This window comes from Tenrec ecaudatus, chromosome 4 (assembly GCF_050624435.1).
Source record: "Tenrec ecaudatus isolate mTenEca1 chromosome 4, mTenEca1.hap1, whole genome shotgun sequence".
Classification (NCBI taxonomy): Eukaryota; Metazoa; Chordata; class Mammalia; order Afrosoricida; family Tenrecidae; genus Tenrec; species Tenrec ecaudatus.
Window position 1 is genome coordinate 19,207,499 of NC_134533.1, and position 20,034 is coordinate 19,227,532.

The 20,034-nt window shown below is 37.7% G+C and overlaps 2 protein-coding genes across 2 annotated transcripts; one reads left to right on the top strand and one right to left on the bottom strand.

Moving 5' to 3' along the window:
• Positions 1-4,951: 4,951 nt before the first annotated feature.
• On the bottom strand, positions 4,952-5,905 carry LOC142446425 (olfactory receptor 8H1-like). Its single transcript, XM_075548177.1, has one exon. It carries the CDS (start codon positions 5,897-5,899, stop codon positions 4,952-4,954), a length of 948 nt encoding a protein of 315 aa, XP_075404292.1. The 5' UTR covers positions 5,900-5,905.
• Positions 5,906-17,765: 11,860 nt separating this feature from the next.
• Positions 17,766-18,752, top strand: LOC142445704 (olfactory receptor 5T3-like). Its single transcript, XM_075547639.1, has one exon. It carries the CDS (start codon positions 17,766-17,768, stop codon positions 18,750-18,752), a length of 987 nt encoding a protein of 328 aa, XP_075403754.1.
• Positions 18,753-20,034: the final 1,282 nt, after the last annotated feature.

Here is a 20,034-nt window from a genome sequence, read left to right on the forward strand (position 1 = left end):
TTCCTCTTGTTCTTAAATTCTTCCTCCCCCCACTATTATGACCCCAATATATCTTAAAAATCTGGCCAGTCCAGATAATGTATATTGGTACACATATGAATTGGGAATACATTGGTACCGATAAGAACTGGAAATCCCTTCAGGAGCAGTGGTGAGGGTGGTGATACTGGGAGGGTGGAGGAAAGGTGGGAGTAGAAAGGGGGAACCGATGACAAGGACCTACATATAACCTCCTTCATAGGGCATGGACAACAGGAAAGTGGGTGAAGGGAGACGTCAGATAGTGTAACTTATGACAACATAATAATAATTTATATATTATAAAGGACTCATGAGGGAGGGGGAGCTTGGATGGAGGGGGAAAATGAGGCGCTGATATCAAGGGCTCAAGTAGAAAGCAAATATTTTGAGAATGATGATGGCAATAACTGTACAAATGTGCTTCACAAAATGGTCATATGTATGGACTGCGATTAGAATTGTATGACTCCCCCCAATAAAATGTTTTTTAAAACAAGCAGCTGGAAAAAATTCTTTAGAATGTTAAAGAACAATAGGGTCACATTGAGTGCTAAGGTTCTACTGACCCAAACCATGTGAGTGAGTTTCAATCACTTCATATACATGGAAAGATGAAAGTTGAATAAGAAAATCCAGAGCAGAGTTGATGCATTTGAATTATGGTGTTAGTGAAGAGTATTAAACATACCATGGTCTACCAATAGAGCCAGCAAATCTGCCTTGAAAGACACACTGCCAGGACACTCCTTGGAAGTGAGGGCAGTGAGAGTCAGTGGCTCATTCTTTGGACACATTGTCAGAAGAGACCAAGCTGCCCCCTCCCCTACAATCAAAACAGCAGGAACCTCGCTGCCATGGAGTCAATGTCAACTCATCATGACTCTGAAGGACAAGATAGAACTACCCTTGTGGATTTCCAACTGTGTAACTGTTTATGGGAAAAGCAAGCCTTGTCTATCTCCCTCAGTGCAGCTGGGGTTTCCCACAGTGGATATTGTGATTCTGGATTGCAATGGGACAAGTCCTTGAAAATTGCCTCATGCTTGGTATAGGAGGAAGAAGACGAAGAACGTCATGAGATGGATTGACATTAATGATAATGCTGCAACACTGACCTCAAACATCAGAATGAATGGGAAATGGTGCAGGACTGGGCATTGCATATTTTTCTTTTACCTGGGTCTCTACCCAAGTCACAACCAATGGCAAGGCACCTAATAACACCATGATGTCTTCTTTAGCACCCCTGTAGCTCTGTCACCCTAGGATCAGTGTGTGTTCACCAGGGAGAATTGGAACTGGAGGTATATTAACACAGCCTTACTATTAGCCACAGCATGGGTGTTACGGACCTGGTGCTTTAATTTCTCTGTTGTTGTCCATTGTTCTCCTTAAACTGATGATATTATTTGAACTTCTGACCATGTTTATCTGTTAAAGATTGTCTGATCATCTATGTGTTTGAGGAGACTATAACCGTAACAGAATGCTAGAGCTGGGAATGGTGGTAAAAATTCCTTGGGGTCATCTTGTTAGATAATAGTTGTATGTTGTCTGAGGGAACAGTTGCTAAATTACAAGCTTACTTCACAGGTAGGATGCTAAAATTCGTGTAGCCTTTGTGGTCTTCTGGTGTATGAGAAGGTCTTTACACTCCTCTTCCCACAGTCTTTGAGGTCACTCTATTGATAGAACAATAAAATTCTATCTCCCAGGACTGGGGCAAAAAATGGCAGCAAAATGTCAAGATTGAAGAATGGAAAATTCTGCATAAAATACAGAAAGGACTACCAGTCAGGACGATCACACGGGACATGAGAGCACAACGGGTGAGGTGGCCCCAGGACTCTTGCCAGCAGATACTTGCTATAGGGATGACTGGTTAAAGCTTGCTATCCTTGGGATGGCAGTGGACATGCACACTTCCACTAACACCACACCGTATGATTTGAAACAGATTTGGGGCAAAGTTACCATTAGATCAAATTAAAGGTCGCATGTGGGCGTTACTCATGAGCCCTAACCCTTAAAGCTTCATACAAATAGTTGGTCAGTAGTGTGTGGTTCTATCTCTGTGAATTGGTCAGTGCATAAGGAGCAAGGGACAGAAGTTGGCAAAGTTATGATGGGAAGAACTTATGAAGGACACCTTGTCTCCAAACCTCAGATGCGGATCTTTTTTTCATGTAGCCTAGTGACTTCTTTTGTCTTCATGGAATCAAGAAGCCGGTGCTCTAACCTAAGTTAGAATGGATTATTCAGAGGGGAAACTGTCTATTGGATACACCAGAGAAGCAGTCACCATAAGTTCCATGTTGGCTGGCACATAGCCAAAGAGGCAGGGACACCAGTAAAGTACAATGATTTGGTGCTGCTTTTAAAAAAATAACCCAATACACTCTCACTTATGCACAAGGTGTCAGCTCCAAGATTCTTAATATAAATATAAATTTATATATGATCCTTTCTATTTTCCTCTACCTTTTCATTGTTCCTCAAGCCTTTGTGTGTGTGTGTGTGTGTGTGTGTGTGTGTAATCCAAACAATACAGGCGTCAAAGCAAAAAGATTGGTTATAATTAAACAATTATTTTCAATATTGAAATATATATTTATTTTGTTTTAATCATTTGATTAGAGGCTCATACAACTCTTATCACAATCCATGCATACACCAATTATGTAAAGAACATCTGTACATTCATTGCATTCATCACTCTCAAAACACTTGCTCTTCACCTAAGCCCTTGGCATCACGTCATCATTTTTCCCTCCCTCCCCGCTCTCCCTCCCTCTTGAACACTTGATAATTTATAAATTATTATTTTGTCATATATTGCCCTGTCTGACGTCTTTCTTTACCCACTTTTCTGTTGTCCACCCCCCAGGCAGGTGGTCACACGTAGATCCTTGAAATCAGTTCCCTCTTCCCAACCCACTCTCTCTCTACCCTCCGAGTATTGCCACTCTCACCACTGGTCCTGAAGGGATCATCTGCCCTGGATTCCCTGTGTTTCCAGTTCCTAGCTGTACCAGTGTACATCCTCTGGTTTAGCCAGACTTGCAAGGTAGAATTCGGATCATGATATAGGGGTAGGGGGGATTTTAAGGCACAGTTCTAAATTAATAAAGTAGAGAAATATTATGTTTTGTCATAATATTTAAATAAATTAATTAGCATATTTCAATCAGTGGAAATATTACTATTCAATCCTAAAACAGTGCTTGAGCTTCACTTTAATCATTCTAGGAAAATAATTTGGCAATAAAACATAATCTAAATAGAAGACCTTGTTGTAAATTAAAGGAAAAATCATAAAACCTGAATGCAGTCAAATATGTAGTCAACGTGCAGACATTTTAAAAACATGTTACTTAGAACAATAATAGCAAATGAAATTAAAACTGCAATATTGGCACACGCAGGGAAACATTTGAAATGAGGAAAAATGTATTTCAAAATGTACCTAGTAACTTTTATGGGAAGTTTAATCCAGAATAAATTGTCAGCTTTTAGTTTTATAGGTTTTTTTCCTAGTGACTGTTAGAAAACAAACCGTGAACACTCAAATTGATCGTTTAAGTGTATAGAATGTAATTAGCCTATAGAATTCCAAATGAAGACTGGGAGAATTTAAAATACATGGACATTCCATTTATGGAGGCATGTTGACAAATCACAGGAAATGCAGGCTTTTCAAGCATTTTGAAAGTGGACATCAAGAATGTATTACCACAGGCAGCTGGTGAATTTTCCATGTTCCAGGTCGAAAGTGATGCAGATGAGAGCTCTGATATTGCATATGTACAAAGATCATATTCATTCTCAAATGATTCATTGGCAAAGAAATCACTGAAAAAAGGCATACTGGAAAAAGGCAACAAAAAGATGCCGGAAAATATGCATAATTTTTTATTATACATAATGTACATATATATGAGAACAGAAAAACATGATGACATTTTAGAATTATTAGGACATTTATTCTTTAACTATTTTTCAGTATTTTATGTTATATTCAATGTTAACATATATCATTTTGCTTCAGTGTGCATCCAAAAGGGTGAAGAGTTTGCGTTTCCCTTATTATTGTTTATATTTAATTTATAAATATCATGTGTGGGTATGAACTAGTTTGCCTCCAAATAATTTACAAAGCATCAGTGGATTTCCTTAATTGCAAAGGACATGGTATATTAAAAATATTTCCATCCTAATCTTGGCCTCCTGTCAATTTCAACTAATAGTGACAGTATAGGACAAGGGAGAATGATCTCATATAGTTTCCATATATCTATAATGAAGTTAGTGCTACATCGTTTTACATAGGAGCAGCAGGGACATTCAAACCATTGAACATTGGGTTGGCAGCTGACTGCTCTGTTATTCCACCAAAGCTGCTTAGACATTTCACAGCTGTAAAGAGCAACACTTACTAGAACCACCTTAAGTACTGCCGTTTTGGTGAGGTTAAATGTCACTATTAATTTAGGAACAAGGAAATAATATGTACTTCTCACAGACTATAGAATGCAGATTGACAGAATCAATGACTTATTAGAGCCAAGTAGTTGACTACCTGACTCAGAATGTACATCTGGAGTGTCAAATTGTAAAAATTGTAAAGCAATTGCTGGTAACCGAGGTACTACACTTCTCAGTAGAACACATTTAAATTGGTGGTTTAACTAGTAGTTTAGCCTGCTGAATACAAAGTTGATTATTATAAATATAAGATTACATCTAATTTACAGTAAAATATTTTTATTAAAAATTACAAGTGAAACTGTTTATTATTGGACCAAAATTATATCTATAGATCTTATTCAGGACAGAGATGATTAAAGAGAAAATGGTTTTAAGAAAGGATGACCTACAGAATAACTAGTATAAGAAAAAGAGACCGTGAGATGAAACACTTACAACACTGTCATCTTACATGTCTGGTGCTCTCCCTCTTCTGCAGAAGTCTAATGACAGCCCTTTTCACTTCTTTGTTCCTCAGACTGTAAATGAGCGGGTTCAGCATGGGGATCACAATAGTGTAAAAAACAGAGGCCACCTGGTCCTTTCCCAAGGAGTAGGACCTCCTTGGCTTTAAGTAAGTAAAAATCATGGTAGCATAGAAGATGGTGACCCCCAGCAGGTGGGAGGCACAGGTGGAGAAGGCTCTTTGCTTCCCTGATGTGGAAGTGATTTTGAGGATAGTAGAGAGAATGGATGCATAAGACACACCAATTGTGATAAGAGACACCACTAGGGTGGATCCAGCAAGGATGAAAATTATGAACTCCACTTCATGTGTGTCAGTGCAAGAGAGGGTTAAAATTGGAGTGATGTCACAGAAAAAATGATGAATGACATTGGAATTGCAGAAATGCAAGGTGTAAATGGCCAGCACAGTAATACAGGAATCAAAAATGCCAATCAAGTAGGATACAGTGATGAGAGAGCGGCAGAGGGATGGGGACATAATGACTGGGTATTGTAGAGGATTGCAGATAGCTACATAGCGATCATAGGCCATTGCAGAGAGAAGAAAACATTCTGTAGCACCCAATAAGACAAAACAATACATTTGAGCAAAACAGCTTCCAAATGAAATATGCTTGGTGGCAAATATTAGGTTTTCCAAAGTTTTAGGAGTAATGACGGATGAGTAGCTGAGATCAAGGAATGACAGGTGACTGAGGAAGAAATACATGGGCGTGTGCAGCTGAAGGTCCAGGCGGATGACAAGTATCATCCCTGCGTTCCCCAGCACAGTCACCAGGTAGATGAGGAGAAATAGATGAAAGAGGACCAGTCGGACCTCTTCAGAGTCTGTCAGTCCCACAAGGATAAAGTCAGGCACGTTTGTGTTGTTCCTTCTACCCATAGTTTATAATTTCCTAGATCTATAGAAGAAAGTTGGTATTCAGCATGGGACCCTTCATTCAGGTTTTGCTTATTTTCTACTTCTATAAATTGATAAAAAATAGTAGATTGTACAGACCAAATCTAGCTTTGTTGCAACTTTTAAATGGGTATTAATGGTATTGGATACTGTATAAGAGAATGGAGCAACTATTATACAATCCCAATAAAACTACCCAATTCTCCAATTCTACACTTTATTAACATCTTTAAACCCCAGGAAATATGTGAACAAAGCTTTACTGTCATATGCATTTTTGCATAATACACTGGGATAATAGTTGAATAATTTTTTCCAAATTCACAGAGAGTAATTGTTGATTAAATGATTTCACCATGGGAGCAATATTACCAAGCATCCTTACAATACTATTTTCTGGGTTATCTTTACATTCCACATGCTGAGGCAAGTTATATGTGTGTAGGAAACAATGACAGAAACCCATCCCTTCCTGCTTTTTGTTTCCAATGTTATTTATTATTTGTAGTAGTTTCGCATTGGATTCCTTCTAATAAAGTCAGCAGTTTGAAACCGCTGGTCACTCTTGGGGAGAAGACTATGCTTTAATTCATGTAAAATTTCAGAGTCTCACAGAAGAACATATTTCTGGCACCATAGGGTTGCACTGAGTGGGAAACAGCTAGCAAATTAGATACATCAACCATTAGGGTTTTTATTAAAATGTGAACTATAACATATGCATTGGAAATACAGAATATGTATTTCAACTAGGAACTTTGCTTCCTTAAATTTTTGTTAAGGAACTGCTTGTGAATTTATTTACTTTTTAAAAAATACATATGATCATTATTTATATACATTTGATTCTATCAACTCTCTCTCTATTGTCTCTATAAATTCTGACTCTACCGAGGGCAAGATCTAGATTTATACACACATATACATATCGTGAGCAATAAAACAGCACATTTACACATATTTTTTATATACACATATCTTTGTGGTGTCTCAGTAGTGCCAGCTGTGATGCTAACCAAATAGAAATATACTGCTATCAGTTGACTAAGACCAATGCGGGCTCCTGAGTCTTTTTTTCCAGTGGGGCAGCTGGTTATCTCAAGCATCTGATATTCTGGCTAGCACTGAGCACTTCACTACTGAGTCAGATGACCCTCTCTGATCTCACCAAACAGCCTCCAATTTTGAGAATGAGACTTACCAAGAGCCAAAGAAAGGTGACAATTTTTCTTCTTAAGTGATCTATCTAGATTTTGTTTGTGGTTAAATATTTCTTCCAAATAAAATATATAAAGCAATTAAGGATATCAAATGTTCTGGTATGGAATCATATTTTCCTTTCAGGTGCATTAATTCTGCATGTTGTATAAGCATTTTATCCTGAGATAGCATAAATTAATTTTCAAATATTTCTAAGTTGCTATTCAAATGTGACGTTCACCAGTAAATTTTATTTCTAAAGAATACCTGAGAGCTATTTTGAATGTACGCAGAGCCGAGTGACCCAAGCCTATCATTATAATCATTACAGTGCATCTCATATATGAGGCCCTGATGAAAATGAAACATGTGGTCATCCTAGGGGACTAATTTCTTTGGGAGGTTGGTTGGCACATTCCCAAGAATAAATGCTTGATGACACGTGGATTCAAGTTAGGCTTGTAACAGAAAGTTATGTGCTCCCTTAGTAGTTACATAACACAGAGCACGATGGTTATGTCTTCCTTTGTGATAACCTCCAGTTTTTACTAGAATGTCAGAGAAACCCTTTCTAGAGAAATGTTGAATATGACTTCTAACGCAAAGACCAAGTAGTTAAGTAAGAGTGGTATAATAGGACCTATTTATACTAAGTCATTTTTTTGTTTTAAAGTTCAGTACTATCATAGGAATAAAATATGTTCATTTATGAAAGTTAAAATATAAGAAAATAAAGATTCATATTTAATGTTAGTATGTTGATGCACCTTTTTCTAGGTATTCTCTTCTATCTGCATAAAATGCTAATTTATTTGCTCTGCATCTTCTCCTGATTTTATCCTAAGAAATTAAAATGAATCTTGTCTTAAGGTATATTAGCATTTTAAAAATCATAGAACTCCAGGTAGTTTGCCTTGACTAGTAACCTCTAACCAACTTCCCACCAGGTGTGTTCAGTAGCAGATGGATTGTCACTAGAAGGAATCACAAGGACAAAAATAATGTTAGATTAATATTCAGTTCATCATAAAAATCAAAACCAAATTCACAGACATATTATGAGTTAGAACAACTCGATGGCAGTGCATTTGGTTATAGTATGCTCTGGATAGGGAGATACAAAAGTTGCACATTAGATGACCGCTCACCATAATTTAAGTGTCAATCCCTACAGCATCTCTAGAACTGGTCTCTCCTGACAACATGTGCTTCCTATTCGAGGTGCAGACTCAGTATCCTAGCCTCTACGGAGCATTCTCATGGTCTTTCTTCTCAGACAGATTGGTTTGAATTTGCAGCATTCCATCCTACTTTCAATATTTTTCTCCATCACCAAAATTTATAGACATCAATTTTCCTTCGGTCTTCCTTACTCAAGGTCCAATCTTCACATGCATACTAGGGCCTTGAAATACCATGACCTGGATCGAGCTCACCTCAGTCCTCTAAGTAACACGCTTGTTTGTCAATTGTCTAAAGAGGTCTTGAGCTGCAGATTTCCCTCACGTACTTGGATCGTTTGACTGCTGCTTCCAAAGGCATCCATTGTGGAACCTTAACAAAATGCTTGACAACTGCACACTCCCCCCCCCCATTTTTCATGCTGCTACTGTGAGTCCAGTTGTGAGGACTTTGATCTTCACATTGAGTTTTAATTCACACTGTAGACTACAATCCTTGACCTTTGCTAACAAGTGCTTCAATGTCTCCTCAGTTTCAGCAAGCAAGGTCACAGGATTTCATATGCAGATGGTTAAAAAGTCCTCCTTCAATTCAGGTCCCACACTGTCCTTCACACAATCCAGCTTTTCTTAGGATTTACTCTGAGCATATTAATGTAGCAAGTATGGTGAGAGTATAAATATTGATTCACACCGTTCCTGATTTTAAATCATGCAGTGTTTGCTTGTTCTGTTTGCACCACTCATCTTTCTCACTTGCTTAAGGGGGACTTTAAGCATTAGCTGATGAAGATCAATAATTGCAGATATTGTATCTATTAGAATTTAATTTTAAATAAAATCATTACAACAACCCAGAAACAAGTGTTATAAAGACTTTCAGTCCCAGAAACCCATAGGTGCAATTCTACTCAGTTCTATAGGGTCCTTATGAGTTGGAATCATCTTACTGACATTCAGTTTGGCTAATGAAGCAAGTATTATCAAAGTGGAAAGAAGAAATACATAATTGCATATTTATAATTTGAGCATTCAACATTCCTCAGTCAGTAACATAATTTTTTTAAACTTTCTTTATCGATATTTGTCTCTTTACTTTTTCATTTGCTTTGGAATAGTGCAAATATTTTACACTCATTTAAAATAATACACAAGTCAAAGGGGTGATGTCATGAGGACAATTACAATATTTTGGAAATTGAGTGACAATGACAATAGAATTTTTTCTACAAATATAGACAGTAGCTTAGCTACTGTTTCAAAGTAAGCTGGTATAGATTTAAAAGTTACATTAGGAAAAAAGAACCCAAATAAGTGGCACATCCTTGACAAAAAGTAACTAAAAAGTTAACTGAGCCAAGAAAATGAAAGGTAACAAGGTAAAGGATATACATAATTGAAGAAAACCAATAGAAAAAAGTGAAACTCCACAAGCAAGCTCAATGCAATTGAGTCCAGTCCAACTTGTAGAGACTTAATAGAACTAAGCAAAATTGGGTGAGTCTGAAAATGATGTAAACTTTTTGTCATTATTAGGTGTTATTGAGTCAGTTCAAAATTCTGGCAAACCTATGTACAATAGACTGAAACAATGTCCAGTCCTGAGCCATCTTCACAACTGTTTTTAGGTTTGAGCTCAGTGTTGAAGCCACTGTGTCCACTCACTTTGTTGGGGGCCTTCCTCTGTATTAGCTGTGCCTTTACTTTACCCGGTATGCTGCCTTTCTCTGTGGACATGACTCTCCTGATGCCACCTCCAAATTATGTGAGAGGAGGACTTACAATCCTTACTTAAAATTCTGGCTGGCCTTCTTCCAAGCCAGATACGTTGGTTCTTTTGGCAATCTATGATACAATATGTTCTCCGTTTATCATGGTGTGGCCTGTGGTTCAGCTGTGAGACATTGATTTCCTATACTTTGACGTGTTTTCCACACAGAAGGCTGGAACACTTGATTTTCATCAGCAAAGTGTTTCATTTCTTCCTCACTTTCAGCAAGCAAGTCCCTGTCATCCACACCTCAACAGTTGTGACCATGTCTTTATTCAATCCTGATACTTTATTCTTCTTCATTTAGTTCAACTTCCCTGACTATTTTTTCAGCATAAAAATTAAGCAATGATGATACAACCCTGACACACATCTTTCTTGATTTTCAACCAGTCACAGTGTCCTTACTCAGTTCACACAGATAACAGTTTCATAGGTTCTAGAAGAGCTTAATTAAAGGTCCTGATATGTTTATTCTTGAGAAGAATAGTAATTCTCAAAGTTATTCATAGTTTGTTATGATTCCCACAATATAATATCTTCTCATAATCAATAAAACTCTTTTGGCTGTCCCTGCTTCTTTTTGAAAGACCAATGACATAGTTCCAGGGTCACAGCAGCACAGAAGCATCCACAGTACAGCACACTGACAGAGAAGTGGTGGTGTGTCTATTTATTGGAATAGAAATTCTCCTCTCTCTCCAGTGAATTAGTTGGTGTTTTGAGTGGCTCACCTTCCAGTTAACACCCGAACTCATAACACAGTGTGTTAGGCCAGGTTGATTTGAAGAACAAATCCAAGGACACTCATGTGTGTGCAAGAACTTTATATCACAGAGTAATTTTATATTTAAAAAAATTCCAGCCCAGTTCAGATAACATCTTTAAGTGTGCTATTAGTCCATACATCTGATACTTGTCCACATCAATCCTTCTTCAAACTCATGCAGCACATGTAAGCATGCAAAATTCTGAAAGATCACAGACCCGTAGGTACAATGTTCATGGATCCGGGGTGGTGGAAGCCTCTCCAGGGGTCTCCCAAGCCTTAGTCTGACTCCATGTCGCTTGTCAAAGGGAAGGTTAATCAGAGAGTGGCTCTTGCAGGATGCAGCAAGTCTTCTTGTGGCTTTTCAATAAGAAGACAAAGCAGAGAGAGAAATGGAGACCAGAGAGCCATTTCTCTCACTTGCCCTCCAATCATCCTGAAACCTGATTGAAAGACTAACCTGTACTTTCCAGTTGACAAAAAATTATGTAACTACCATACCCAGTGTTTAATAAGTTGATCAGGATAATAAAAAAGTAAAGAGAAGGGACAATAATTATAGTAATTACTGATATCAGGAATGAAAGCGTGGATATCAGTATAGTACTCATAAATATTTGTTGGAAGGTAAAAGTATTAAAATGAATTCTTCACTAATATATTTGGAGTCATAAATAGATTATAAGTTCTTAAAAGTTGTTCGTAACAGAAGAAAAGGCAAACCATTAACTTGGTATACAGGAGGGAAATTGAAGTAGTAATTTTATGCTTTCTCCACACATACAAAAGTGAATGATATCTTTCTTTCTGATTTATGTTATCTGGTTTATTTATCTCATTATTGTTGACAGATGGATTTGATCTAAGGCAGAGAATAAAAAATATATTTATTACATTTTTTTCAGAAGGTGTGGCAACTGTCCATCTGTATTCCAAATGGGGTTAATTAAGAGGGATATTTTCTCTGCTTTATAAATCTCTTTAATGTTGCCAGATAGAGAATATAAAACATATTTATTACATTTTATCCAATATACAAAAACCTTTCCCTGCGGGAACCATGCCTAATAGCTGATAGCAATGAGAAATCCACAACACTCCTCATTGTGCAGCAATAGTAACACGATTGGGAGGCAGTCAGTCAGACTTGACAAGGAGATGCTGCACACTTGAACACTGAGAAAGTTACGCAGGGGGGGGTCCATCCTGTCACCATATGTACTCCATCTGAATGTGGGAATATAATCTGAGAAACTGGGAATATGAAAGCCGAGTGTAATAATACTTACAGAGAGGATTGGTCACTTTTAATTATACGACCACAGTGCACTGCTATAAGACGCGCCATCTTTGAAGCAGCAGAGGCAGAGACAATCCAGGACTTAGGACGAAGAGCATGTCTCTAGTTCTCTGTCTGAATTCCAGCGACACTGGAGTCTGTGACACTTAGCTAATGGGACAGAGCAAGAAGAGCAGTGCCTGGACTATGGAACTGTGGGACAGAGTCACAGGCCAGCTGCCTGGTCCAGGAAAGCACAGGTCAAGGGACCACAGGGCTGAGAGGCTGAGGATGAGGGATGTGAATGCTGGCTGAGGATAAGCGTTGCTGTTAACCTAAGATAGTGCCCTTAGTGATGAGTGATCTTGATTGTGGTAGCGCATTACCTTTCTAGTCAACCTCCATCATTGCTAGTGTTGTCTTTGAGTTCTTATGGCCATTGCTCTGCATGATCAAATGCAGCATACCAGTACAGACCCGGGCAGAATTGTAGGTGTCAGAGCAGGGTACAGAAGGTTGGAGCACGGAGGCATGTCTGAGCCCTGCCTTGTGCAGTAGAGAAACCAGAGGAGGTCAAAATATTAACACACACCATATACTGCACCTGTGAATTGTCTATGACACAACTTTGCCTGCTGATAACTATGGGCACTTGAAGCATTTGGTGCTGAATGTCAGAGATTACAGTTAGCTCTATGGATTACATATTAATGTACTAACCAAAGAAAACATCAACACACACACACACACGCACACACACGCACACACACGCACACACACACGCACACACACATGCACCTACTGCCATTTCGTCCATTTGTGCTGATGAAACGCTCCAGGACAGCGGGCAGGGCCCCTCTGTGTTTCCAAGGCTGTAACTGTGACTGGTGTTGAAAGTCTCATCTTCCCTCCTGCTGAGCAGTTGGTGGCATCACATTGTAAACCTATTGTCTCTAATGCTTTTACCATGTTATAATCCTCAACAGCAGTGTGTGAGGGCTTCAGTTTCTCCCACAACCTCCTCAGACTTTCAGTGCCTGCTTTTGATGGCATTTTAAATGGAGTAAAGGGATATTTTATGATACCACCATTTGCTCTGTGGAGAAAGATCAGGCAGTCTGCTTCCATACAAATTTACAGCCATGGGAACTCCAAAGAAGGATGCCTAGTGAAGAGTGATTACACGTTGGGGTGTTAACCCCAAGTTCAGCAGTTCAAAACTACCAGCCGCTTTACAGGTCAACAGCAATCTATCTGTTGTTGTAAAGTTACCATCTCAAAAACTCACACAGGCAGTTCTACCCTGTCCTGAAGGTCACATTTGGAAAGAATCGACTCCATGGATGTCAATGGGAAGTGGTCAGAATTGACTTTAAGGCAGTTGATTTTTGTTTATACCTATTTCAGAAATATAAACAATTTTAATGACCAGAATAAAGCGAATGTATTTAAGGGAATTTAATTCATTAACCCAACAGTTAGATCTAATTGCTATCAGAGAAAGAACTGTCCTGTATCATTTAATTTCCTTTCCAATCTTTTGCCATATTTTTCCCATTAAAAGATAAGTTTTCTAGGCACAAAAGTCAGTCATTCAGATATTTTATAACTAATTGTTACAGATTATTATGCAATCTATATAGATTATTATTACAGAGTGATTCTCTTGCTTACTCGAGGGATTCAAATTTCTGTTTCTTTTCTGTTCCAAAAGAATGTTAGTATGTTTTTCCTTGGGGGATTTCCCTACAGCTTAAAGAAGATTTTTAAAAGCTGGTAATCAAACCCACACACATAAGATGTTGAACAACCTTTACTGAATGAGCAGGTAAGTTTTACAGGTAAGACAAAGTGTTTTTCAACACTTACAAAATGTTATAGAGGATAGAAACTCGAATCTTTAATACGAAGGCATTTAAGCTCCATGCAAATGATTCTAGTTAATTATACTTATAATGAAAAGTTAAAAACATATGTTCCTGAAAACATATCAACGAGAAGAGAGAGCATATTTATATCATTTGAAGTGCCAAGTCAGATATTTGTTTTAATATTTTCATAAAAGAGGAGAGTAGGAACACTATAATAAAGATGCTTTAACCAAAAAACTAAAGAAATGTTTAACTAAAAGATGAAATGTCAATCAAATGTGGGTAGATTCTATTTAGGAATCAGAATTCCTCTCTCTTGAACAGATATGAATTGATTTTACTCTAGAATGTATTATACTACTTTAAAAATGTGTGTTGTATTTTAGCAGCTTGCATTTGAAAGACAATGGGAAGATGTTCCTTTGCATTTTGGTAGAGAATAATGATTCCAGAATAACAAAAATCCATCATGGAAGTGCAAAATGGTCAGGACACTATCTTCAATTACAGAATCAGAGAAATAAGGGCCTGGATTATCACTGTGCTGGTGTGGCTTGGCACAAGTTACTTTTCTAGATGGTGCTCAAATCTCACATCTTATTTAGTTTTAAATTCCCTCTCTAGATTGCATAGGATAATTAGTCCACCCTAGGCTCTGAAGTCTGGGATTCATTGAGGAGCTCTCAGAGTGCAGTGAGGGAACACTGAGCTGATCGCACCAATGTCTGCACGTGAACCCACCATGGCTGCCCCAGAGAAGGATGACAGTCCACTTCTCTGATAAACAGAGCCAGGTAAGCAATGGGCATTCTCCTCTGCCTGTAGATTCACTGTGAATCAGAATCAACTGAAGAGCATCAGGTTTGGTTTTGCAAGGCAGTTGATTTTATTGTTGCATATACTAGTGAATGTATTCTTGGTAATAGATGCTTTAATGAATCCTCTAGAAATTGATTATACATTTTCCCAAATGTACTCACATGTTTTATTTCCTCTCATTGTCCTTCTCCATATCTACCTATCTCCAGTTTTTTCCTCTGAGTTTGTTCTGTAAATATTTTAATTTGCTTTCTATGAATTTCTGCGTGATATAGAGGAAATAAAGGAGTGACAAGAGTTAAACAGAATTAGAGATAAAAGGAAATGCAGGCAAATGTTAATGTTTATGTGTACCAAATAATAAATCTATGCATATTTTATTGATGTTAAATCATTTCTTTTTATTACCATTGTATTACTCTAATTTCATACATTATAAATTATTACAGTATACTCTGAGTGAGTATCCTCAAGAGATATATACAAATTTCCTGATATGAATGTTTATAGACAATACAATGTATTCTGGACTTATATAAAGACCAAATCACAGTTTCAGTCTTTCTCCCCACACCTATGGAGTTGTTTATTCCCTGTCTGAGAAAAATCTCCCACATGAATCCATGAGGAACTTGTTAGAGAAACCAAAATATATTCTTTCCTCTCCTTCCAAAAGTGTTTAAAAATTGATTGTCTTATTTCTTAAAGTATAATGTCTTATGTAGCAAGTGGCATTTAAGAAATATAAAATATTTATAGAAGTATAAATGAAACCCTGCTTTATGTGTGGTAAGTGCTCACAGTTCATTCATGTTGTTAATGACACTGAAATCAGCTTCACGTAAGAACATCTTGATGATTGTTTACGCACTCTAGTCCATTGTTGTGGCTAAGATATATATTGGGTGTCTTCAGCCTCACAAAATTTCTAATTGAAATACGAACAATTTAAATCCCCCAGCTTACATTGCCAAAAAGAGGTTTGGCTGTCTGCTAGTTTACAGAGTATAGTCTAGGATTTCCTATAGGGTCGTTCTACTCTGTGATGGGGTCACTGTGTCAGAATTCACTTAGTCATAATGGATTGGGTTGGGTTTGGTGCAGACTTGGTAAACTACTCTAAACACGATAACAAACAAAATTCTGCAATGAACCACGAAGATCAAACACATCAGTCTTTGACTGAACCCAAAAAGAAATAAAATTCCTAAAATATTACTGATAAATAAGGTGATTCTGATGTTTGATTGTGTTTCAATTAAGGAGCTTTTTGCTTGAGATGAAAGTGCATCATTGAACTTCCCCGCCCCCCGATGCACTTTACATTATTCATGCTTCTTTAATGAGAGTCTGAAATATAGAAGAAATAAGTAAACCAAAAGTAAATCCATACAGAAATAGTACATTGTGGCTAATGTAATGTATGTGCCTTTTTAGCAATAATGAGAGGTAACCAATGCATTAGTAATTATTGTATGATATTTGTTTTATAGTTATTTTGATACTTCATAATATATGAAAATAACCATGATTTATTTAGGGCAGGAATATGTCTCAAGTTTTTCTCAATGGCTTTTTGGAGCTAATGAGTATAGAAATTGGGAAAATATGAAAAATGAAATAATTATCAGGTCACTTCCACCTTAGGGTGCACTTGACAGGAGCACTGACTGAGAGGGCTTTCAAGGCTGTGACATTCACAAAATTACACTGCCACCTCTCCCTCTCAGGGAGCAGCTGCTGGGTACACACCTGTGACCTTGAGTTTGGAAATCAAGTCTTTAATCACTTTACCACCAGTATTTCAAGAGTACAAAAGCATCTTAAAATTGTCACAAAGTTGAACTTGATAAACAACAATAGTGATAGAGTAAGTTGCAAAGGTTAAAACGGACAACCTAATAAAGTGTTTGAAAAAAAGTAAGTAAAAAGGAAATAACAACACCTGTCTTTGTTTACAACCAAACTGCATAATATGTTCAGAGTACCATCCCCTGCTTTGCTCACTACGATTCTAGAAATGCCAATAAGAAACAAACTCAAAGCTGACTGAAAGTGACTCTGTAAAACGCGTTAGGACTGCCTGTGTGGGCTTTCAGTACTGTAGTTCTTGATGATTTCTCCCATGGAGAAATGCCAATAGTGTGGAATAACTAATAGAAGAGAGCATAGAAAAAGTTTGGGTCTTTAAAAACTGCCTTCTAAGACTGCGTGAATCTTGTAAAGTAAATGTTGTGGTTTGCATTTATTAATAGTTTATCATAAGGGAAATTGTTCATGAATATTCAGGGAAAAGATTCTAATGTGTATATTAAAACCATGTTTTTCACATTAATGTTTGTATATTCATTAGTATTGGGAAATATTAAATAAATTTTGATTGTTGAGAATCGCTACATCGGCCACTTCCATCCATTTTTTCTCTTTTTTTAAATATTATTTTGTTTCCGTTAATACAGCAAGTTTAGCCAAGAAAGTAATAAAACCACCATTCCTTTTATATATATAGAAAATTGCAGACATGGTGGTGTCAACTATTGTGTCACTGCCTATCTCATCCCCAAAATGAAGTAATGGTTCACTGGTAAAATCCTTATCTTCTGCATGGGAAAGCCAGGTTTGATTCTCTGCAAAATCACTCAAAAGGCAAACATTGCCCACATATCAGTGGAGAATTTGGGTCCACAGTGATGCTGAACAGGTTTCGCCATCCCTTCAGGCCTAAGCTATAGGCAGCAGTTGTGGCGGCTTATTTTCAAAAATTAACTAGTTGAAAAAATTGTGGATCTCAATGGGCCAACCCCAAGATTCATGGGTGTTGCCATAAGATGAAAACAAACTAAAAGACAATCAACAATAGCGTCATTGCATAATTAACTAACAAGTGATTACCCAGTTCTAAAAAATAATGACGAAGATCTAACTGGGTGTGCTCTCTTTTCAGAGGATATCAGGATAATGCATCTTTTGCCATCAGCACTGGAGTCAGACAGGATTCCTTTGAAAAATTGGACTGAAGCCACCATGTTTACATTGTTGGGCTTCACGGATGATTTTGAGCTTCAAGTTTATCTCTTTTTACTCTTTCTTGCTATTTATATTTTTACCCTGGTGGGGAATTTTGGACTGGTTATATTAGTTATGGTGGATTCACGACTGCACAATCCCATGTACTATTTTTTGAGTGTCTTATCTGTGTTAGACGCCTGCTATTCCACAGTTGTCACCCCCAAAATGCTGGTCAATTTCCTGGCAGAGGATAAATCCATTTCCTTCGGTGGATGTGCAGCACAGATGTTGCTCTTTGTCACTCTGGGGACCACAGAGTGCTTTCTCTTGGCAGCAATGGCTTATGATCGCTACGTAGCCATCTACAACCCACTTCTGTATGTGGTTCACATGTCACCCAGAGTCTATGTGCCACTCATCACTGCATCGTATGTTGCTGGTGTTCTGCATGGCACTCTGCACACAGTCGCCACTTTCAGCCTCTCCTTCTGTGCATCCAATGAAATTAAACATGTCTTTTGTGATATACCTGCACTTCTTGCCATCTCCTGTTCTGACACACACATCAACCAGCTTCTACTGTTCTACTTTGTGGGCTCTATTGAGATAGTCACCATCTTGATTGTCTTGATATCCTACTTTTTCATTCTTTTGGCCATTCTGAGGATGCGCTCTGCTGAAGGACGACGGAAAGTCTTCTCCACTTGTGGCGCTCACCTAACTGGGGTGTCCATTTATCATGGGACAATCTTGTTTATCTATATGCGACCAAGTTCCAGTTATTCTTTGAATCATGACATGATAGTGTCTATATTTTACACCATTGTGATCCCCATGTTAAATCCCATTATTTATAGTTTAAGAAACAAAGATGTGAAAGAAGCAATGAAAAAAATGTTGGAGAAACTTTGTTTCATGCATAATGTAGAGATTTAGCATTGTCTCAACTGAAGGTAATGTTGGTTGTTATTCCATTTCAAAATTTTTGAAAATTTGTCTGTATTTTAGTTAATAGAGTCCATATATTCTATAGGACTCCCAAATATACCGTTAATCAATCTTTCCACACAGAATGTTTTTTTAATCATTTTATTTGGGCTCCATATGACTCTTATCGCAATCCATATATCCATCCATTGAGTCAAGCACATTTGTACATTTGCTGCTATCATCGCTCCCCAAATATTTTTTCTACTTGATCCCTTGGTATCAGCTCATTTTCTCCTTCTCTCCCCAGACCTCCCTCACATATGAACTCTTGACAATTGACAATTTATTATTATTTTTCATGTCTCACACTAACCAATGTCTCTTTTCACCCACTCTTTTGTTGTCTATACCAGAGGAAGCTGGATCCATGTTTATCAATGGGATCTGTTTGCCCTTTCTCACCCCATCTTTCCCTTACTCTCCTCATATCACTACTCCCATAATTGGCCCTGAAGGGTTTGTCTGTCCTCAATTCACTGTGTTTACAGCTCTTATCTGTACCAGTGTACATGCTGTGGTCCAGCCTCATTTCTAAAGTAGAATTGAGATCATGATAGTTGGGGGTGGGGGAGGATGCATTAAAGAACTAGAAGAGAGTTGTATGTTTCATTGGTGCCATCCTGCACCCTGACTGAGTCATCTCCTCCCTTTGACCCTTCAGTTTAGCGATGTCCAGTTCTCTACAGATGGGCTTGGGTCTCCAATCTGCACTCCCCTTCATTCACAATTATATGATATTTTGTTCTTTGATGCCTAATAGATGATAGTTCAGTGCCATGTGATCACATAGACTGTTATGCTTATTCCATGTGTGCTTTGTTGCTTCTCAGCGAGATGGCCACTTGTTTATGTTCAAGCCTTTACAAACCAGATGCTATACACTTTGATAGCCATGCATTATTACCTTTATTCACCAAATTGTTTATGTACCCACTTTTAGGTTCAGTGATTGTGTCAGGATGGTGTGAATCATGGAATGCCAGTTTAATAGAAAAAACTGTGCTTGAATTGGGGGAGTACTTGAGTAGAGGCCCAACCTTCATCTGCTACCTTAATATTAACCCTATAAATATATGCACATAGATATATTTCACCATTGTCATATTTACCAGTAAATATATTTGAGGTGTTATGCACCCTGAAGACTGCAACCATTGATCTTCATCAGCAAGTGTTTCATGTCTTCCTCACTTTCAGCAAACAAGTTTTTTCATCTGCATGTAAAAAG

Excerpts from the sequence above, each read along its gene's own strand:
- LOC142446425 (XM_075548177.1), bottom strand. The coding sequence starts at position 5,899 with ATGGGTAGAAGGAACAACACAAACGTGCCTGACTTTATCCTTGTGGGA.
- LOC142445704 (XM_075547639.1), top strand. The coding sequence starts at position 17,766 with ATGCATCTTTTGCCATCAGCACTGGAGTCAGACAGGATTCCTTTGAAA.